At 44.7% G+C, this 23,948-nt stretch overlaps 1 protein-coding gene across 2 annotated transcripts in view; it reads left to right on the forward strand.

Annotated features, from left to right (window-relative positions):
* Positions 1–23,948, forward strand: part of LOC144755238 (scavenger receptor cysteine-rich domain-containing protein DMBT1-like) — an 855,855-nt gene that overhangs the window by 341,878 nt on the left and 490,029 nt on the right. For both annotated transcript variants that reach the window (XM_078643952.1, XM_078643954.1), the window contains 2 exons: positions 9,374–9,688; positions 15,099–15,134. In XM_078643952.1, the coding sequence (XP_078500078.1) occupies positions 9,374–9,688; positions 15,099–15,134 (351 nt within the window). The remainder of the gene's footprint in view (positions 1–9,373; positions 9,689–15,098; positions 15,135–23,948) is intronic.

A 23,948-nucleotide genomic window follows, 5' to 3' on the forward strand; every position in this document is an offset into this window, starting at 1 on the left:
CGTAGGGTTTAAGGTTTCCTGTATGATTGGCTGCTGGGGCTAGCGTTGGGACTAGTGCTGGGGTTAGGCTTTCTACTAGATTTAGGACTTAGGGTTTCATGTCTGATTGGATGCTGGGGCTAGGGCTTTTTTTGGCTGTAAGAGACTGGTTTCCTATTGGTCCTAGGGCTTATGGCTAGTGTTGTGATTGGTTTGGGTTAGGGCTAGGGTTCCCACTGGCCGAATGGGTCACCTGATTACTAGGGGTATGTATGGCCAGGGGTCAGGGCGTCTCAATCTGGTTTTGAGGTGAAGGATGGAGAGGACAAGGGAAGTTGCCTGTTTGAGCTTGTTAGAGAATGGCTGGGACTAGGGCCAGAAATGCCTCCCAATGTTACATACACCAGTACACACCCTACCCCATCCACAACCAGAGTAACACACTTACAGCACATGTACTCTACTCATTTACTCCAAACGAACCCTATCAAAATGTAATGTCTCAGCACCCACTATTAAACCACACAAACCACACCTATACAACCTTCTGTCCCACTACCACACATTTGCACCACCACCTACAAACAGTACACAACTCTATCCTGTACCACTAACCAATCCACTCATCACTAACACAACCCAAATCCACAACATATTTAACTATATCCCATCCAGACACACACTCCCTGCTCTAATTACTCCTAACGGACCCCTTTTTGTCACCTCAAATCTATACTCAGCCCACTATCATTTTTTCCAACCAACACCCTCCTATTCTTTCTACCATAATAACACAACAGCACAACACTTACACTCCACTGCACAACACATATTACATCTTGCAGCAAACAAGTCTAAGACATTCTTAACTCTAATTCATCTCCTCATACACGCAACATACACTCTACTCACCCCCTTTACCTTACAAACTTCACTCACAAACAATACTATACAAACAAATCCATCTCATAAAACAAATACATCAGCACCTCGTTTTACTACTTCTCCAAAACAAAACATATCACGCATATCAGCACAAAATCTCTCAAGTGCAACAGCTCATAATACTTGCAATCACAAAATACAAACATTCACCCAACTTTCAGATGACACAAATGAACAAACTCCAATGCCAAGCTTTCTCTCTTCCACAACACCTAACACATATACAGCGACACAGCAACTCTTGAAGACCTTCAAGACTTTTAAGAAGCTCGCGTAGAGGGGACTGCTCTAGACTGGATCGCATCCTACCTTCGCAACAGAACAAATGTCATCCATACTCCACCTTTCTCATCCAAACCGTTTTTCACAAAAGCAGGGGTTCCTTAAGGCTCTATCATCTCACCCATGCTTTTCATCATCAACATGAAGTCATTACCAGCTCGGATTTGTCAATTTCACGCACAATAACTATGCAGATGCTAAAAGAATAGATGATGGACGGAATGCTGAATTAATCAAACATTCACCTCCAGTCGAAGATCTAGGTTAAATCCATTGTCTTTGTGCATGCAATGCCATTTCAGTTTAGATCCAGCCTTATGCAAATCAGTCTTGACCCTGTTCCCATGGGAACAGTCCAGCCCGAACTGCAGGCCAGGTCTTCCCTGGACCAAAAAAAATATAGATATTCATGAGTTCTGCGAAGAAAATGTACATATTACTGATAGTTACATTATTCTATGTTTTAACATGCATATAAGTGACTGCATAACTAAGTAAATCTTTTGTCATACATTTTTATGTACAATTGCTTCACTATTGAATTACAAAAATAATTGTGTATATATATATATATATATATATATATATATATATATATATATATATATATATATATATATATATATATATATATATATATATATATATATATATTCTGCAACTCAGCAGCCTTTCTGAAACCGAAAAAACGGAGAGCACAAACGGATTAATTCCTTGCTGGTGTTTATTGTAACCCCCCCCCCCCCATCTGACAAACGTGTTTCACCTTTCAGCTTACTCAATGTCAGTTCTCAAATTTTTACGCATGTACTTAAAATCGTCATACAACATGTGATTTTTTCTTGAACATGTAAACAGGACTTACGCTACATTCGTTTTAAAAATCATGGCGGCCATCTTAAAGCAGGTTATTTACATAAAGTGCTTTAAATCAAAGTGCTCAGTGTTGTTCATAAAAAATATATATAAAAAAAAATATATATATATAAGTCATTAATTTTATTTACAACATCACTTGAAAGCCGGAGTTTAGTTAATGCATCTTTAATAAACAAATACTAATTTATTTTATGCATCTATATACCTTCCATATACTTATGGATGTATTAATGTATTACTTTTTCTAATTCAGCATATCGAATGCCAGTCCTAAAAACTATCCCGCCCTCCCCTAAACCCTAAAAAGTACCCGAACCTCCCCCAGAGCCCTAAAAACTACCCTGCCCTCCCCATATCCCTATAAAACTACCCTGACCCCCCTTGAGCCCTAAAAACTACCCTGCCCCAAGCCCTAAAAAGTATTACGATCCCTGCCCCCGCGCTGAGCCCTAAAACAGCCCCCAAAGCCCCTGCCCTGACACCTAAAACTACCCCCTCCCTCCTAAAAAACAACCCCCTCCCCAGCCCTGAAAACTACCCCAAACCCCCCAGCCCTAAAAACTACCCTGAACCACCCACCAGCCTTGAAAACTCCCCCGAAACCCCCAGCCCTGAAAACTAATGCAAACCCTCAGCCCTGAAAACTACCCAGATCCCCCCGCCCTGAAAGCTCCCAAACCCCCATCCCTGAAAACTACCCAGAACCCTCTACCCCTCTAAACCCCTCTAAACTACCCCATATCCCCCCACTCAGGAAAACTACCCAGAACCCCTACCACACCCCTGAAAACTACCCAGAGCCCCCCCAACAATACAAACTACTGCCCCCAAAACCCAGTCTCACTTACCTCACCACGTCACATCCTTTCCTGACCCTTCCTGCTGATTGGCTGCCTTCACGAGCTATCCGCTAGACCATGCACTGCCTTAACCAAACATATGCGTGGTTAAGGCAATACACTTCAACATTTAAAACAACTGTATTGTTTATGTGGTAGCGCTTGTGTAGTCGGAACACAAGTGGCTCTGCCTGCATTGTTCTGACAGTTTCCCATAAAAGTATGACCATATGTGTGGCTTAGGAGAGCCAGTGAAAGGATACATGCGTTAAATAGGTTTGGACTACAGGAAGAGCCCTGAGGAACCGCATTCAGCGAGAATTGATATGGAACCATAACCTAGCTTGTGACCTATTGTCAAGGTAGGACCTGGTCTATTTTAGAGCGAGACCTGTAAAGTTACATTTGCTATTCGCTGTAAAAGAAGCTGATGGGCAGAACTAGCAAATCCAAGGCTGGAGATGATCCTTGGTCTGCCAGCATGGCCAGAATTCATTCTTTTATAAATGCCTCAATAGCTGTCATGTAATATGAACGCTATTTAAATTTACCGCATTGAATAACAAACGGAAAAGTTTGGCTTTGTTTTTTACTTTAAAATGTGAATGTTTCACTATGTAACATTAGTTTTCTCCCTCTAAAAGTGATAAACAGCATGTTCACCTATGGAGCAAATCTGCGATATTACAAGGGTACCACTGGAACTAATGAAAGCAACACAAATGGACCCTCGACTGACCATTTATATATTGAAATAAAGTCATAATTGAAGACAGACCGCACCCTTCAGCCCCGGTGATACTACACTTGATGTACTATTCATAGCTACGGCTTGAGAGTCTGTTCGCCTCAATAGTTCGAATGTACCAATGTTATTTAGTAGTTGTGCACAAGAAGGGATTGTTTGCTGACAAAAGTATAATTAACTTTAACATTTAAAACGACTGTATTGTTTGCATAAAGTTTTATATTAATTAATATGCAGCCAGGACCGATCAACAGTGTGAGAAAAGGGTGACTCGTCTACTATTATATTTGTTTTCCTTCAGGTGCCCACGCATTCGTATGAGCCGGCCTACTTTTCATTCAGCCTCTTCCGTGTACAACTCACATTCCCCAACTGTTTATGTGACCTGTGCAGGTTCTTTTCATTTCCCTTGCTCATTGTTTTCCATGCTTCTCATTCCCACTTTCTTAATTTCTCTCTTCTGCTTTTGTACACATGACATGCATTAATATAGTGATGATCTTGCATTACAGTAGTGGGTGAATTCAGTGATCCGTGGATCCTGCTTTAATCTATAGACCCGCTGTTGATAACAGCGCCTCCATACAAGAGTTCCCATCATTAGAACAAGAGACACAAGTGAGAACCTCTTGAAGAAATGATCATTTTCTGCTGATTTCCTTCAGTACACTATGTCATACGACAGTTTTTAAGTCGAGCCTGGGCAGCGCAAGCGCTGCTCTGCGAGCCTGCTGTATTGGAGTATGCGCTTGAAGCCCCGCTCACTCTCTTCCCACATTGTGTTATTGTCCTTCATAAATGCTGGCTGGTCGTTTTTAAATAGGCTTGCTAATACCTCCTTAGTACTGACTTGTCTTCAATTGTAACCTCCCATGAGGACATCCCCTTTCATATCTGTGCTGTTGCTCAGTAGGCTTCAATTACATCCTTCAAGAACTATTTCTTTTGTTTAAGGGTTTTCGCATGCCTGAACAGCAGGACACGCTTTCTCTCGCAACAGCTTTATTATTATGTATTTTCATGCCACGCAGATAGTAGCGATCGTGCCTTTGCTTTACTTGCAGCGCCAAACAGGGCCGCAGTTTTTCGAAACTATTTTTTTGTTATGTTATGTTATGTTATAACGAATTTCTTGAGCGCACTGTCACCATGAGTTTCCTGGCGCTGGTCGGATTTGGAGGAGGGAAAGGAAGAAACAACAGGAGGAGAATTAGTGAGGGAGAGGGAAGAGTAGTGTTTTTAGGGATTTCCTAAAGGAGAAGAGGGAGCAGGAAGACTTGAGTGAGAGTGGGAGGGAGTTCCACAGCTTGGGGGCCAGACAAGAGAAGCTGCGGCCACCCGATCTAGAGAGTTTGAAGCGAGGGACGACTAGGAGCTGGAGGTGGGTGGACCTCAGAGTGCGAGAAGGACAGTAGGGGGTGATTAGGGACTTAAGGAAAGCAGGGGAGGGGCCAGTGAGGGCTTTGAAAACCAGGCAGTGAACCTTGAAAGTGATTCTTTCGCTGACTGGTAGCCAGTGGAGCTGACGTAGTAAAGGTTGAGCAGACTGCCATTTAGGAATCTTGAAGACAAGCCGAGCAGCCTGGTTTTGGACGATCTGTAACCTGGACAGCTGAGATTTAGGGAGACCGTAATAAATTGAGTTGGAAAAGTCCAGCCGGGACATCACCAGGGCTATTAGGACTTGCAGCAAAGCTTCAGGCGACAGGAAGTGAGCGACTTTCCGTATCCCGTAAAGCTGGAACATACAGGCAGATGTTACTGCGCTCACTTGTGCCTTGAGAGAGAGCCCGGAATCGATCAGGACCCCGAGGCTTTTTACACATTCAGCAGGAGAAGGAGGTGTTCCGAGCTCAATAGGCCAGTACTGAGGGCCCCAAAAAGGGGCGCTTCTCCCAGGGAGGAGGAGCTCAGTCTTGCCCGGATTGAGCTTGAGTTGGTTTTGATTCATCCACTGCTGGATGTGTGTCAAGGCTGTCTGAAAATTATTGACAGCGTCAGGGGAGGTGAGGGGAAAAATAATCTGTAAATCATCCGCGTAATTAAACACGGTGATATCCCACTTACCTAAAGAGTGAAGGAGGGGTTGGAGGTACAAATTAAAAAGGAGAGGGGACAGGGAAGATCCTTGAGGGACCCCACAGGATGACGAAACACTGGTGGCGCGGAAAGGGCCCATACTGACTGCCTGGGATCTCTCCTCTAGAAAGGATTTGATCCAGGACAGAGCAACCCCACGGACTCTGGCGGTCTCGACACGGTGGATTAAGATGTTATGGTCCACCGTGTCGAATGCCGCCGATAGATCAAGTAGAACTAATGCCTGGGGTTGCCCTCTGTCGTCATTGCGTCTGAGGTTGTCCAACACGGCGAGAATCACAGCCTCGGTGGAATGGGCTGGTCTGAACCCAGCCTGGTTGGGCGCCAGGAAGTTGGACTCCTCAATAAAATGCGAGAGGCAGGTCGTAACGTGAGCCTCCAGGATTTTAGATAGGAAGGGCAGGAGGGATATGGGACGATAATTGGCCAGGGTCGCTGGATCAGCGCCTGGCTTTTTTAAGAGGGGCACCAGTACGGCCTCTTTAAATGAGCTGGGGACTATGCCCGAATTAAGGGAAGAGTTGAGTAAAGGAAGGATGCAGTGTGGGAGGGTGTGACAGATATCGCGGAACACAGAGGGGGGGCAACAGTCCTTGGGGGATCCAGATTTCACGCGAGTGGACAGTTTAGCAAGGGATTCCAAGTCGAGCGCGGGGAACTGAAAAAGAGTGGAGGTGTTGGCAGGAGATGGTGCTGCTGTTATCGGGGGAAGAGAGTGGGGAATGGAATTTTTGATGGCAATAATTTTGTCAATGAAGAATAATTTAAAGCAGTGCATGATTCTAAAGAAGGAGGCGAGCTCGGGAGTGTCCTGGCGTCCGATGTCAATTCGCCAAGGACTTTAAAGATCTCCTTGGATCTGTTAGGAGCTGTTAAAATTCTGTTAGAGATGAAAGTGGTCTTGGTAGAGATGATTGTAGCTTTGTAGGCTTTGCTCGCGGAAACGTATGCTTCCCTGTCGGAGCTGAGATAATTGCGCCGCCATCTACGCTCCAGTCGGCGCAGCTCCAGATGTTGAAGTTTTAGGGTGGAGTTATACCATTTGTGGGACTTGTTGGGGTGTGTGCGAGAAAAGCGGGAGAGAGGTGCACATACGTCGCTAGCCGTCGTGAGCCAATCTGAGATGTTGGCGTCCATGGTGTTGACATCTAGGGTGTCGGGAAGTAGGGGCTGAGTCTTAGCGAGTAAGGAGAGGAAGACGGATGAGTCGAGAGTCTTCCAATTCCGAGCGAACCCTCTGTGCCGAGGGGGGGGCCTGACCAGGCCCTTTATAAGAATAGATGACTCAATCAGTGAGTGATCTGACCAGACGCAAGGGGAAATGGTCGGGCCAGAAAGCGACACCCCTTGTGTCCAGATGTGGTCTAGAATGTTACCCCCAATGTGGGTGGAGGAGGTAACATGCTGCGTCAAGTTGAGGCCGGAAAGTGCCTCGAACAATTCGGTAGCATGGGGACCGGCGTCAGCATGGTTGAACCAGTAATTGAAGTCGCCATATATGGCAACGCGAGCTGAGGAAGTCATTAGGGCAGAAAGCTGCTCACAAAGAGCGGCAGGGAACAGAGGCATGGGAGTGGGGGGGCGGTATAGGATGATAAGAGTTAAGGCACCGGCTTCGGTTGGCAGGCTGATTACGAGATTTTCGACATCAGGGAGGCATAATGATGAAGACTTAATAAGGGGTAGATCTTTGCGGATGATTGCTGCCACCCCACCGCCACGGCGACCGTGAGGCCGGTTGGCGTTCAGCAGATAGTAGTTAGGGGGTAGAGCAGCCAGAATGTCAGGGAGGGACAGATCAGACAGCCAGGTCTCGGTGAGCAGCAGAATATCTGGGTTATCGGCGGTTAGCAGGAGGAAGATGTCAGTGTGGTGTTGGGGGAGAGAGCGTGTGTTAAGGTACAGTATGCGGATGCGGGTTTCAGGCAGAGCAGGGGGCGGCACAGGTGCGTGAGTGAGTGTGGGAGAAGACAATTCGGCTGCGATGCCGAGAGACACCAAGCGGTCCCAGGTTGTGGATAGGAAAGCGCAGGAAGACTTCTGGAGGTTTCTGAGTGAGGCAGGCGAGTATGACATGAAACGGGCAGCATCTAGGGGCCCTGGGCCCGTCTGGTCGCGGACGGGCGCAGACGGGCTTGCCTTAGGCGCGCCCGCTGCGCCCGTCCGCTGCGCGTACGGTGGAGGCACATGATTAATAGGGCCGCTTAGGGGTGTGGCCAAGAAGAGTGGGCGTGGCCGGGGGAGCGTCCGCTGAAGGCGGCGGGCGGGTGGTTCTAAGGCCGCTGCAGCGTCCACCTCGGCTGCGCGGGAAAGGTTAAGTCAAGGGAGAGGTCCCTGAATACAGGTAGGGAAGTTAAAAAAAGCGCGAGCGAGCGCTGTGCTAAGTAAATGATTTTTTAAAATATCAGGCTTGTCTGTAGCTCCCGCGGAAGGCAGGGGAGTAATCCGATTGATGCGAGCTCGTATTCAGCTCCTATTTTAAGGACCCCAGGTGGGCGTGGCCAAGAAGAGTGGGCGTGGCCGGGGGAGCGTCCGCTGAAGGCGGCGGGAGGGTGGTTCTAAGGCCGCTGCAGCGTCCACCTCGGCTGCGCGGGAAAGGCTAAGTCAAGGGAGAGGTCCCTGAATACAGGTAGGGAAGTTAAAAAAAGCGCGAGCGAGCGCTGTGCTAAGTAAATGATTTTTTAAAATATCAGGCTTGTCTGTAGCTCCCGCGGAAGGCAGGGGAGTAATCCGATTGATGCGAGCTCGTATTCAGCTCCTATTTTAAGGACCCCAGGTGGGCGTGGCCAAGAAGAGTGGGCGTGGCCGGGGAGCGTCCGCTGAAGGCGGCGGGCGGGTGGTTCTAAGGCCGCTGCAGCGTCCACCGCGGCTGCGCGGGAAAGGCTAAGTCAAGGGAGAGGTCCCTGAATACAGGTAGGGAAGTTAAAAAAAGCGCGAGCGAGCGCTGTGCTAAGTAAATGATTTTTTAAAATATCAGGCTTGTCTGTAGCTCCCGCGGAAGGCAGGGGAGTAATCCGATTGATTTGTCCTAAGCAGCGCTTACACTTTATTGTAGGCCGCGTCCCTTTCCTTAAACGAGCCGAGTCTCGGGAAAGAGGCGAGGCCGCCATTAAAGTAAAAACATAGCATTGGTTGCTTTTACCAAAAAAAGCATTTGTTTGTCAACTTGAAAAACAAATGCGTTTGTTTTGTAAAAACCCACACACTGCACTTTCACTTCAATGGCAGCCACGCCTCTTTCTTTAGACATGGCTCGTGTAAAGAAAGGGGTGCGGCCGATATTAAAGTTAAAGCGTGGCATGGGTGTTTGTACAAACTAGCATTAGTAATGCAATAGGTGTCGCCTTTACGAAACTGACGTAAATGCGAGACCGATTGCATTGCAAATGCTTGTTTTATGCTGAGATGGTTGAAAACCCTGAGGCTAAAATGTCCCGCAGAGGTCTCATCAAACTGTCAAAGGCCTTGGATTCATGTTCAGACTAATCAAATCTTGCTTTTTGGCACTCTTTGTTGTAGCTTACCTGGTCTCTGCAAGGGTTTGTACTTGATGTATTCAATTGAAGGTCTTTTTATGATGTGGGATTGTCTTTTTAAACAGGTCATTTACATCTTCGGCTCGTGGGTGGATATCACAGATGTGAGGGCCGCGTTGAGGTTCTGTACAGCCATCAATGGGGGACCGTGTGTCATGACTACTGGGACTTCTCCGATGCACAGGTGGTGTGTAGACAACTGGGATGCGGCCGGGTCTTGTCTGCCCCAACACATGCCTACTTTGGACAGGGTGCGGGGAGCATTCTCCTGGATGACGTACAGTGTGGTGGCTACGAAGACTACTTGTGGCACTGCAGTCACAGAGGGTGGTACAACCACAACTGTGGGCACTGGCAGGATGCCAGCGTCATCTGCTCAGGTAAATGTCAACAGATTGTGTATGCTTAGGGAAGCGGAATGGGTCTGTGTAGAGAGACCTGTGGGCCTCAGAGAGTAGCACTTATATGAAGCTACAGCTGGGAATGGATGTCTTGGTGTCAGTGAGCGGTGTAGAAGGGGGGCTCTAGACGGAAAGTCTACAAGGTTTGAAGAGTGGTGCTGGAATGTAAGGTGTGCTATGTGGAGATTGTTAATGACATGAGCAAACCTGCTGATAAAGCTGAGATTAGAAATAACTCGAAGCAACACCTCAAACTCATCATTTTAGCACTCATCTCGTCCTGCCTGGATTATGGCAATGCCCTTTATGTCGGCATTCCTGCATATGAATGTCACCGTCTGCAGCTCATCCAGAATCAAGCGGCTCGCCTCATTTACAGGCTGCCCAAATCGAATCACATCACCTTTGCTAAAGACTCTGCATTGGCTCCCCATCAGGGAACGCTCGATCTTCAAGATGGGCTGCTTGACCTTCATGTTCTTGGCTGGCACTGCCCCCGCATTCATCAGATCTAAAATAAACACATATGTCCCCAGCAGGACCCTTCGCTCTTCCACCCAGTTTCTACTCAAAGTTCCTCGCTTTCGTAAGAAGAAATCTGGTGACTCCACATTCTCTACCCTTGCTCCTCGTTTCAGGAATTCACTCCCTTTCGTGATTAGATCCACCCCATCCTATTCAAACTTTCGCGCCAATCTTAAAACCCACTTGTTCTCTCTAGCCTACCCCTCCTAATCTCTCCTCTCTTTCTCTCTCAGTCTCAGTTTCTGTCCACAGCGCCAAGAAACCGTTCGGTGATAGAGCGCTCAATAAATCCCTTTCAACTTCAACTTACTTGTGCAAAGCTGAAATAGGGTACTCTAGCCCTTATCGATCAATACATTTCCCCAAAGACAACAAATGGTTAGAACCCCTTGATTAAAATAGGCCCTAAATCCTAAAATATGGAGTGTTCTTGTAATTGCTTCAAAATATTATTTTAAAGAAATCTGCAGCAGCATGGATTCTCAAGAGGAGAAGTCAGCAGCATCACCCACAATTGGATTTTTTGACTTAATGTCCCGAGAAATGACTTGTGTGATCTTTATAGCTTCCACTAAAGGCCTCTATGCCGTTTTACACAGACTTGTGCACATGTTGAGTAATCTTGTGATATCAGGGGGTTCCCATAGCTTAAGTTAGAAACTCCATAAGTGATGGTCGGAAATGTTTCTAAGTGGACCCATTGTAGGGAAAGCAGAGGACACCAGAGGTGCCACAGGTATGTTATTGGCACGGTGCTTCATGATACATTCACAGGCAGCTGTGTAGTGGACCTGGTAGGTAAGGTGTGCTTATTTGTAGTGATAGAAAAAAGAGGAGTGGCAAGTTAAGAAACTTGATAGAGTGATCTGTAAATATAAATGTAAATGTCATGGTACTTATAGAGCGCACTGTCACCAGACGGTCACCTTGCACTGTCGCCTATGCGGCTTCCTGGCGCTGATACTCATACCGCTGTGGAACCCCTCCTGGCTTTCCCTGTGAAGTGTCCACTCCTGGGCACCCCCAGGGTGAAGCCAGGCTTCCTTAGCGCTCTTGGGGCCGGTGTGGAGGCTAAGCAAGCTATTGGCCAGAGTTGCAGCGTGGGGCCCGTGATTAGAATAGGCACCAAGGCGAGAATTAACAGGTCCGAGGAAATTGAGCCCGGTATCCCACCGAGGTGGGAATCGAACCCTGGTCCCTGGCCAGAACTCTGCATCAGGGTCTGCCGCTCTAACCATTGAGCCACACTCCTCCATCTAGTAGTAGCAGCTTTGGTTCAATTAGAAGAGCAAACACATACATTTTGAGCACCGAGGAGCAGGAAGTGATGAAAGGCGAGATTAGTGGACGATTATAACGGGTCTCAAAATAAATTAAAAGGGTCATGTGGCCACAAGAGAACAAAAGACTTATCCAGATTTATGTGGAAAGACTCAACAGAAAAGGGATTTTATTTTTCACTGTACAGCTCTTTTTGGAAGGCCTCGTTTTAAGGACCGAACCTAGGGGCCTGTTACGATTGTGGAAGGCCCATCACCGCCAGTCATGCGGTGGCGGTCCTTCCGCAATTGGACCACGCTTTTCCCCCGCCACATTACAATGGCGGAGGGAATCGATCTCTGACCGCGGCGGACGCAAAGACCGTCCGTCACGAACCACCGCAGGCAATCGTTGCGATTGCCTGGTGGAGCAGTCTGCATCAATGAAATGGTGGCGGTGCCTAGCAGGCACCGTCCGCCAGATCACGATGCTGTCTCCAGCCAGCCTTTCCGTGGTGGGTACACCGCCATTGAAAGGCTGGTGGAGATTGGTTTCAGGGGCCCATTGCGGGCCCTTCTTGTGCTGGGGAGAGGTGTGGGTGCACTGCCACGTAGTGCAGTGAAATGTACAACATGCCATTTTAACTTCACAGCGGGTGCTGCACACCCGCCGCAATGTTGAAAACGCAGAATGCGACCACCATGGTGGCGGTTGCATCCTGATTTGGTGTGCCGGACTGCCGCATGTAATGCGGACGGTCCCGGTCCCCCCCACGATGGCGGACGGACCCCAGTCCATCCTCCATCGTATTCGGCCCTCTAGTCTATTATATACAGCTCTAAGTTGTGAATGGGGAATCTTTTTTGTGAACGTCTGGGATTAACTCTTGGAAGACTGAGCTCAGGTGCATGGGATTGAATACCTGGGGATATAGACAGACTGGATCATAGTGTCCACTTCTTGGGGATATAATCCTAGGTTCACTGACACAACATTGATATAATAAATATCAATATAAAAAATATTGAGCAAAAAATATAGTCAACAAAAATATCAACTCCTATATAAAATATAAAAAACTAAAATCTAAAATAAATGAAAACTTAAACTATTAAAAAATATTTACACTTAAATTTCACAATCCTATGGGTGAAACAGTAGGGAAAGTGTTGGATAGCAAAGGGGTAACATTTATTATTCCTACTCCAGTGAGTGCAACAGTGGGGAAAGTGTTGGATAGCGGAGGGGTAAAATTTACTATTCCCACTCCAATGAGTGAGACAGTAGGGAAAGTGTTGGATAGTGGAGGGGTAAAAATTACTACTCCCACTCCATTGAGTGCAACAGTAGGGAAAGTGTTGGATAGCAGAGAGGCAAAAATTACTATTCACACTCCATCAGTTTAAAACATATATATATAAAAAATTAAGAACAATTATAAAAATAAATAAATATTATTAAAAAATTAGAAAAATATTTTAAATATATAGAAAGAAAACATATTATAATATTAACTACATATAACAAATACCTACGAATAATATATAAAATAAAATAATAAATAAATGTAAAAAAATATTACTTTAAACTAGTAAATATTTACACACAAAAAACATTCATTATTGCAAAAATGTATTTATTTTATTTCCTACCCTATAACACCACACCAACAACAATGCACTTCAACATTTTAAATTAAATTTACTTCCATAATGAACATAATTAAAAAAATATTATAAAATAAACTAATGAACATTAATTAACTACACACACTTTAACACTATAATGTCCACACCAAAATGAAACGATAAAATAATAAAACACAATTAAAAATAATTTTTTAATTAAAAACTATTACTATTAACAAGCAATTATAAAGTAATTAAAATGTATTTAATACCCACCCTTTACCCATTTAAAAATAAAAACAACACCCCCAAAAAATTACAATTACCCCCCAAAAATAAAAAATAAATAACATTAATTAATAACTATACATTAATTAATTAAACACATATTACTTCCCATCCATTACCCTTATAAACACCACAACACACACCTAAAATTAATTACACAATTACCATAATATATTTTTTATTAATTAAATTAATATGAAATAAACAAATAATTATTAATACAAATAAAATTATTTAACACCCTTTATCCCTATAAATCCCAAAACGTACACCTAACATTAATTAAAATTAATTACCAAATAAATAATTATAATTAATTAACAACCAACTATAATTCATCAATTAAAAATAAATTACTTCCAACCGTTAACACCTATCAACACCAAAACACGCACCTAAATCAATTACACAATTACCACAATTAATTACAAATTAAATAATTATTATTCATTTACAACACATTATTAATTAATGAATAATACATTACTTTACACATTTAACAATACACCATTTCAATTAAACAAATATTAATAAATAAAAAATAATTAATTAATTTAATATAAGTAAATGTCTTCCCACCCTATTCCCCTATAACCTACAACCTGCTACAGGACAAAAACCGCAACATTCAAATACAAATTAAATTAATAGCTACTAGAAATTTAACACGTTCATTAAAAATACAAACAATGCTTATACAAAAAAAATACATCACATACATTTAAAACATATACTAAAATACATAACACTAATTAAAAAATCTATATTTTTAACAACTATGTTTTTGCGAACAATATTAAACACTTTGATATTTTTAAAATCGATATTACTTACCTTAAGTCAATATTCTTGACCGTGGTATTATTTCTGTTGATATTTCTGAACCACAATATTTCTGACTCGATATTTGTGCAACTCGATATTTTGAGCTCAATATTCTGTCTGCACACCATAATCCTAAACTAGGCTATATACATGATGCATGAATTAAACTACTTATTTCTATGAAAAGAGATTAATGCATTGAAACATACTTGTAATGAAAGGACACAATGATTGTTTCCATTCTATTGCATTTGGTACACTCCCTGCAGTTTCTGTGGCTGAGGTGTGATCACAAATATTTTCCTGATGTTTATACAGTTGAGTAAAATTTACCTTAACATGGGGGCCTATGGACAATTTTAGTCTATGGAGAAGTAATAGTGGATTAGGGATTAGTGGGTTTAGGGAACAGAGGGACAAGACAAGCAAAAACTGCAGACTCACTAACAGCAACAGTTTCAGCACGTTCTCACCGCTTTCTTCATACATATGTTGGGGGTCTGACTGATACAGCCTTCCTTTATGTGGAAGGCATGTAATATTTTGTCATGTAACATGTGCTTAAACTAGAAGCAAATTATTTTCCTCCTTTCCACGACCTAATCAGGGAAAAGTAATTACCTCTGGCATATATGCTTTCAGTTTGCATAAACTGCTGATCCCTCTGACATATTTCTGTCCATCACAGAAAAGCGACAAAGAAAAGGGCGGTGACACACAACAATATTTCTCTATTCAGGGAAGGAGAAATGGCACAACACTTATACTCAGATATTATTCATTTGTAATAACATTGTTGCAGCAAGTGAATGGGCCCAAGAAAGATGTCTAACTTCACTTCTCTCTTGTTTCTTTTATTACAGAGCATTCATCAACAGAAGAGCCACAAACATCAAGTGGTGGGTATCTGTTACGTGTGTTTCGTAGCTGTTTTATAACAAGGTGTTATATGCGGTCATATGTTGTAGCAATATCTCCAAGTACATTTTTTCATATAAGGGAGACACCTTTAATCTAGACATCAATAACAGCACTTAGCCTATTTAAGGTTCACTTAGAATGTGCTATGCAGACTAGGATATTTCATATCAGACTACTTATATTTACAACAATATTTTGTGTGCTTTGTTTCCTTTAGTTTTCTAGGTTTCAGCAAAGCTGTTTCAATTTACAATGATGATTTGAAGTGTTATGAACAGCATATTTTTTTTCAAATTGCCTCTTTAAAGGAATTCTATATTCTCGTCTATGAAGGACTCATTATAGTTATTTTGATGTCATCTGTCAATTGTAGGATTTGTGGAATGATTTTCTGTTGGCATAATTGCCATTCCTTTCCCTGCAAAGAGCTTCTATATTCTTCTGTAGAAATTCGGCTTCCTTAACTAAATATTAGTCGAAACCTGTTTTTGAACTGAAAAACAAAATATTGAATTATTGCCGATTTCCTATTCATCAAAATGTTGTTGTTAAGCCTGGCATCTTTTGGCATGATTTCCCCATTATTTAGCCTTCTGACTTCCTGTTGCAAAAGGCGCTGAGGGCCTTGTCTGCACCCAGAAGATGGGAATGTTATTGTGGAGAATGAGGAACAAGGCCTGCATCTGGGATGGCTGGAGGAGCCGGCATTGCCTGTGGGACAGAGGTCAGCGTGAATGGTGGAAGAGTTCCTTCCAGAACTGGGAGCAGTTGCTCCTCTAAAAGCCTATCCCCTGCAGAATTAGAGGACAGGAGGGAAGAAAGTAAGCTACAGATGGAGCTTGCCAAGCTCAAACTGGATTTGGGGAAAGATAAGTTGGCAATGAAGAATGATAAATTGGCCATGGAGGAGAAGAGAATGCTTTTAGTGCAGGAGCTGAGCTTGAAAGAGCTGGAGTTGAAAGCCAAGAGGGCTGAGATCAGCACAGATGGTGGCAGCATATCTTCAGTATACTCATAGGGGGTGGTACACATACCCAAATGTTTGGTGCCTGATTATGGAGTGGGAGATGATATACATTGATGGTTTGAGGCATACGAGACAGCTTTGCAAATGCTCGGGATCCCTGAGAGAGATTTGTGGAAGCATTTCTCTGTGGATGGGAGGGGAAATTTGCTGGCTCTAGGAAAGGAGGACAAGACAAGGTACCTCACCATGAGGAGTCCCTAGTCAGGACATATGATCTGACCCCAGAGTGATACAGGCAGAAGTTCAGGGAAAGTGTAAAACTTGTCCCTCAGATATCGGTAGAGTTTGTTGATTCTTTCTGCAGGGCACGGGATGGTTGGGCGAAGGGCAGTGAGGTAACAGATTATCAGGGGCTGGACACATGTTTAGTCTTTGTTTACAAGAGCTGTGCCTGTACTTGATTGACACTAAGCTTTCTCACCCCAGGAAGTTTGCTAGAAGACGAACTGCTGGATCAGCACCAGGGTCCACAAGAAGTCGTATGTGGGAGATCCTACCAAGGGTGGGGAGGGTCCCCGACAGAAGAAGGCGGGGGGACACAAATACAAGTAAGGGGTTCTCCAAAGGACCCCAAACTAGTTTCCAGGGTAATGATTCCCAACACCCTGTTGAGAAAAAGAAGTGGTTACCTACAGGCAAGCCTGCAGGGAAGGGACCCCTGAAGTATTTTGTAATAATTGGGAAGGACACTTCAAGGGGGATCCCAAGTGTCCCAAGTGGGCACAGCCCCCCACAGGTGGGTAGCCACAGGGGATGGTTTTTGTAGCAATTGGGGAGGAGTTGGTCCCAGATAGTAGTGGGGATACATCTGAGGTTACTCTGTTGTCCCTGGCTGACAGTGAAATGGTGCAGAGAACTCTCATGCCAGATAATACTAATAAGGATAGGCAGTGGGTTGCCATTAATAGGCAAAGGGTGGAGGCAAAGGGTGGAGGCTCCGAGAGAGACAGTGGTCAGCGTAACAACCATCTGGTGCCATGCGGTGTCTTCAAAGCAGGTAGTCCCTTATATGGTCCGACAAGTAGTTGCTGTAGGCAACAGTTAGCACCAATGTCTGGTGGCTCAGGTTTCCTTTGAATGGGAGGGGGTAGGCTTCAAGTTCTTTGATGGTACCTGTGATTCTATTCACCCTCCCAGGATATGTTGTCCTATAGGTCAGCTAGTTTACAGTGCCACCATAAGCTTCCCTAAACCTAGTCTGGTAGCAAATTATTTCCAGCAACCTATGAACATGACAACCATTGTTACCCGGAAGTGTGGTAACAGAGTTAGAACCTTTTCGCTCAGTCACTGGTGCTCTGGTACTCTCAAGAGGAATATACAAGAAATACACAGAGGGACATTTTCAATATTTTATTGAACCAACGTGATTCTTGTACAAAATATATTTGCTGCAATGACCAATAGACAGAGGCAAATGAAAGTTAGTAAGAGCACCAGAATGGTGAACAGAATAAAAAGCTCCACCTTGTTGGTAAATTAATGTATATATGCAGGCATAAAATACAATATATAAAATTGGTCACAATCCCTAACCTAAGTGCCTAGAGTGACTATTTGTGTCTAGACAATAATCACCGTACTGGATGAACCAACCCCGGTTACCTGATGGGAAAGAATGTAAGTCCTAGTCTTGGTCACGAGCTGGGCACTCTCACAAGCAGAAGTCAGCAAGCTGCTTTGCAAAAGCATCAGCATGTAGAGACGTCACCAAAATAAGCAAAGAGCTCCTCCGCCTCAACTTAGAAATGCTTGTTTTATAGAGAAAAGCATCCTTGTGAGTCCTGTGTAAAACATCATTGTTTTGGACAATAGATAGCCATGTCACCCCTTGAGTGAAAAATAGAACGACACTTGCACAATGTGACTTGAGACCTTGTGCGTGGTGTTCAAGGAATTGTGATAATGTTAGGTGAAGCAGAATTGGTAATCAAAGCAGTTTCAGAGAAACTAATCCAACATTGTCACACACTCAAATGTGTGTTAAAGGTTTTTGTGTAAATGAGAAGGCAACTTAAGGAAAGGTGCCCATGATATAAGATGGTGTCGGATCCACGTGGGCCTACCTCAGACACATAACACCCGCTCCTCGGACAAAGGGAAGACCCAAAAGCTGTCCAAAAGGCTAAGCGCTATAAAAAGCCCAAGGCATATAGAAAGGTCCATTTTATTAAAATGCTTTCAAAACAATCTTAACCCCTTCCCCGCTCATGACGAGCTCAGCTCGTCATGAGTTGCGACGCTCGCACGCTCATGACGAGCTGAACTCGTGAGCTCGTCATGTAACGCGTCTTTTTTAAAAACGCAGTGCACAGCGGGAAAACCGCTAGCGGCGATGCAGATAAAAAAGGTAGTTGTTTAAGTTTGACACTCAGAGCACACAGAAAGCCATTCACTTAAAACACATACAAATTATGGAAACTTGAAATTCAGTCTGTCACAGACAGGCCAAATTTAAATTTTCAGACCAAATGGAATAGCCAATTGTTTATGAGGGAAATGACTTGATGTGTGATTCATTTATGTAGACTTTATTCTTGTAAGGTTTGCGGATTGAAATCTGTGTTTCGGTACTAGTTGACTGTACAGTTTTTATAGATGCAACACATAGTAGATAAACTTTGTTGTTGTTTGTTGGTGTCTCCTGTGCATGAGAAGGTGCATCTTGAGATATCAAGGCTTCCATCTGAACTTCCTGAACAGTAGTGAGAGGAGCCAGGTAGCTACCCAGGAGCCCATGTGGCTTATTGTTGAGAATCAGCCACATAGTGTGGTTTGATCAGATGAATGGAGACATATCGAATGTCTTTTTGACTGGCAGAAGAAGCACAGTTTTGGTAATTTAAAAAAGACAAGACAGGCAATTGCTCTGTAAGATTGCCCACACTCCTTTTTTGTCCACAATTTTGTCTGTGACCAGATCCCCAAAATCTGGAACTGAGCCAAGTTTTGCCAGCACAACCTTCACTTCTCCAGTGGCAGTGCATTTTACTTGGACCTTACTTGTTCGTCCCGCAAATTGTTCAGTTCCTGTAAAAAATAGCCAAACGTTCATTGATTTCAAATGGTGTTTCCACCGCCACTGTGCTGGGATTGTTAAGGTCTGGGACCTGCATCTTAGTTCTCAAACAGGATCTCATAGTTAGTCGGACCACCCAAGAATTTTCTTGGTATGTTATTTGAGGCCCTCTGGACTCCATATGGGTGATGAACCCAACTGCGACTCGAGCCTAGGACCCTTGCTGTCAAGGACTGCTTACGTCATCGTTGTTCCTCTCCACTACAGAATTCCCCTTGGGATGATAGGTTGAGGAATAGTGCATGGTCACACCCAAACTTCCCATGGCCTCTTAATAAGCCAGAGAGCTAAACGCTGGACGGAGTGTAATGTGGCAATTGCGTATGTCCCCATAAAGACTTGCAGATCCTTTATAACAGTTAATGCATCAAGCAACTGCTGTGGAAATACCCACAGGAATCTAGAGTAATAATCCACTACTACCAAGATGACGTGTTATGGTAGAGCCCTTCATCTGCTGGTAGATGTCACATTTAAGGACAAAGTCCTTGGTCCGTTTGTAGAGACCGGGCCACCCATAGCCTTGCGGAGGAAATTGTAGCTGCAACCCCCGCGTGTGCAGAAGCCAGACTCTTCTGTGCAGCTAGTATCAACCCCAGTCCGTGATCAGTGTTTGGTATTACTTTATCCTCCACTCCAGGAGTGTTAGCATATGGAATGTTTTGTGCATCTAACTTGTCGGAGTACTTGAGTGGAAAACCTTTCAGCAGGTGGGTGCCATGGTGTTCGGTGTTGACAGCCACCATGATGTCTCTGTCTATCCTCGTAGTAGAAAAAGCGATTGTAGAAACTACAGCAGTGCAAACTGCTGCTTTTGCGGCTTCATCATCCATGGAATTCCCTGCAGCGTGAACGCCAACAAGTTGATGACTCAATGTATGAATGACATGAGAACATGGCAACCAATCTTTCGCTTTGCCACCTTGTCCCAAAGCAGCTTGAGCTTACGTGTGTACCCCTTTTAGTCTCTGAACCAATTCTGGCTCCAGTGATGTAAGTATTCATTATAGGACTGGATATAGTAATACGAATCACACACTGTAGGAAGCTGGTTCTGTATATACTATACCAAAGTAAGGTATAGTGTGCACGGAGTCCAGGTTGTCCCCAGAGGTCTGGCAGGGGCAAAATTAGGTAACTACTAACAGCTCTATTTTTGGTAGTGTGGGCTCACAGTTAGGGTTATCCAAAGGGTGTGTTAAGCATTAATTGTATTCACTCAATCACGGACTGATTATACACACTCAGAGACAGAATCCAGACCAATTGGGTAAGGATAAAAAAGGTATACTTGTATTTTGTTTCTAGAATCAAGCACGACTTGGTACAGGTAGGTAAAATATATTTTCAATTTTAGACCTTTACACAGAAATACAATAGAGGATGGATTTGCAAGTATTACAGGTTTGTATCACTTTAAAATGCAGTTTGAATTACACAGTAATAACCTTCAAATTACTTTTTTGTTACTTTTGCATTACTTAGAGTGCTGGGGTGGTATGCCTAGATACCACACCTTTGGATCTCACAGTAAGTAAAACTTTTTATACTTTGCAGTTTAGTTCTCCTATCTCCATACAAACATCAGTTCAACACAAACCATTTTAGGCCCAATATCTCTTAACATGGCTTTGCATAGGAGAAAAATGGGTATTGGTTTTACAGGTAAGTAAACGTCTTATATGTGGGAGTTTTGGGAGTTAGGACCAAGGTTCCTCAAGGTCCAGGTAGGCACTCAAATTGCAAAAGGGGTTCCCAGTCACAGGTACAGGGTGCTTAGGAGGGGCCGGGAGCCCAATACAATTCTATGGAAGTTGCTTGTTTTGGATTTAGGCTGCAAGCTCGGTTCAGGAAGTCTTCTGGGAGGAGCCAACAGCAGGGCCGGTAGGTTGGAGGGCTTGGGGACGTAGGTGCACCTCAGGGCCTCTTCTCCAGGGCACAGGGCAGCTGGATGCCTTTTAAGGTCGGATTTCACTTTACCTGGCCACTCGCACTCGGGGGGGGGGGGGGGGGTTGTCGTGCAGAGGCAGCAGGTGACGTCAGGGAGTCCTGGAGGGGTCAACCCATTATGGACCCGGACTCTAGAGAGCTGGCGTTTCTCGTTGGGACCGGTGGGCAACTTGGACTCAGGCAGTAGATGACGGGTGCAGTGGTGGTTCCAGGCAACAAGTTTCTTCATCCTCAGCAGGCTCAAAGTCTATCTATAGAGTTATTTTGAACGGAGCTGCTGATCGCAGGAGATCTGGTCTTTGTTGAAGGCCGTCGGTCCTCCCAGGCGTTTTGGAGGTCTCTGGCTGAAAAACAAGTCGATCTTTGACGCAGGACCTCCGGAAACTGCAGACGGCATAGTAGGGCTGGCGTCAAGTCAGTTTTTCTCTGTAGTCTCTTCTGCTGTACTACTTCTTTCGTCCTTCTTCTTTGTAGGATGCAGGAATCTGCCTTCTGGGTTCAGGGCTGCCCTCTAAATATTGTATTTAGGGGGTGTTTTAGGGGTCTTGAGGTATCAGCCAATGGGCTACTGACCTTAGGGTGACTACACCCTTGGCGTTCTCACTACGCGTGGAGGATTGGGCACAATTCCTAATGCCGATTGGAGAGTGCCTGCCATATGCAAGATGGAGGGCACAGAAGAGTGAGCTCCGCCTTGCCTCCCCACCTAATGGTGGGGTAGGCAGAGATGGGCACACCTTCTTGGCTGTTCTAATTTTTTCCACCTGTTTTCTCACCGAAAAGGGGACGAAACAGAAAGGGGGCCTGCTCCTGATAGCATTGGGGGTCACATTGCAAAGGCGGCAAGGCCTTTGAAGCTACCTTGCCACAGATGGCTCTTCCTGATCTTGGGGATGTCTCAACACCTCCGCCCAGAAAAGGCATTGTTTCTTGGCCCAGGGAGCAAAGGGTCCCACCTCAGGGATTCATAAACTTGTGGTGGCAGGCTGATGTTTACCAGTAAGGGAACCCACCAGAGGCTGATTGTTTTTCAGGGGGCATCTCTAAGATCCACTCTGAGTGCATTGTAAAATAAATCCCACCCTGGCATCAGTGTGGGTTTATTATGATGAGAGGTTTGCTACCAAACTTCCCAGAAGTCAGTAAAGCCATTATGGTGCTGTTGAGTTCGTAACGACAAACTCCCAGACCATTTACTCTTCATGGCTTTGCTGTACTTACAATGTCTAAGAATGGACTTAGACACTGTAGGGGTACAGTGCTCATTCAACTATACCCTCACCAGTGGTGTAGTGAACCCAGCTAGAGGCGTGATTTACCTATACCATAGGCAGTGGGTTGCAGGCATGGCACACAGGTATGTGTGCCATGTCGACTCTTCACTGTTCCCTGCTCCAAAACATGCAGCCTGCAATGGAAGTGTGTGTGTGTTAAATTACAGGACCTCTAATGGTGGCACAATATGTGCTACAGCCCTTAGAGGCCTTCCCTGGTCACAGTGTCCTTGGTACCCATGGTACCTTTTACAAGGGAATTGCTTGTGGCCAGAGAGTTGCCAAATGTTGGTAAAAATGTGCAGTTTTGGGAAAGAACACAGGACTTGGGAACCTGATTGGCAGGGACCCTAGGCATATCAAGTCGAAATGCATCAGAAATCTGGCAAAAGTGTGGGGGGCGGGGTTACTGCAACAGAAACCCACTTTCCTGCACAAGCCCCCCATAGTCCAAAGGCCAGGAGACTCAACCAAACATGGGAGAGTCTTCCTAGTCTTTCAGGCGAGGAAGAGTAGAGGAAGTGGTTTGAAAGTTGCAGGGCCTACTCTGCCTTACATCCTTGTATCCAGGTCAGTCCCTTTGGGGAGCTGGCTTACCTCAACAGTTGCAGGACCGAATCCCAATGTTCCTTTCCTAGCTCTTTAGGGACTTTAACCATCCTTTTAGTTTGGGTTCAGAGGTGCCTACCTCAGCAAATTCTAACTTAGCTAGGGCAAGTCCCAGCTTAGCCACAGAGGTCACCCACAGCTTCAGTAACCCCACCATGACCAACAGGGCAGGGTGCGAAACTTGCTGTTTGACATGGGGCTAAAGCACCATGCCAAGGACAGTGCTATCATGAAGGCTAACACCCAGCAAAAGCCACTTATAGCTGTCAGTGCCCAGAATCACACCTTTAGCTCTTCACTGGAAGGCTTTCTTGAGTTCTGGTGGCCCATCTGCTGTTTTAGGGTAGGGGCCACTACACTCTATAGTGAACACCCTTCTTCCACACTCTGACCTGCCAGCTGAGGAGCCAACAGCTCAGGTTTGACAGTTGCCTGACTAGTCAGGTCTTTTTGTGGGCTATGGAGGACTTTAGCCGTGTCAGCTTTGGAGTTCGCCCATATTGGAATAGAATCTCCCTGGCTCACTGGAACTGTGGCTAACAGTTGTCCACCTTTCCACACTGCCTCTTCTTTTTCTTTTGGGGCTTATCTGCACTAAACACAGGTTTAGCCCTCACAGTTTCTTTGGCTGGGGATTGGCCTTGGACCAGTACTCTACTTTGGTTTAGACCAACTTCTGGGTGATCATTCACACAGAGATGATCAAAGGTGACTACCATCTTTCTCCAACTAAGGGACCCAGCTATTTCTAAGGCCACTACAGCCACCTGACTAACAGTGACCTCCTCTGGGATAGCCCTTACTCTTGCTGTCTTTTCTGGGACATACTGGCTGGAGAGTACCAACCTGTCAT

The sequence above is a fragment of the Lissotriton helveticus genome, chromosome 5_1, assembly GCF_964261635.1.
Source record: "Lissotriton helveticus chromosome 5_1, aLisHel1.1, whole genome shotgun sequence".
Taxonomy (NCBI): Eukaryota; Metazoa; Chordata; class Amphibia; order Caudata; family Salamandridae; genus Lissotriton; species Lissotriton helveticus.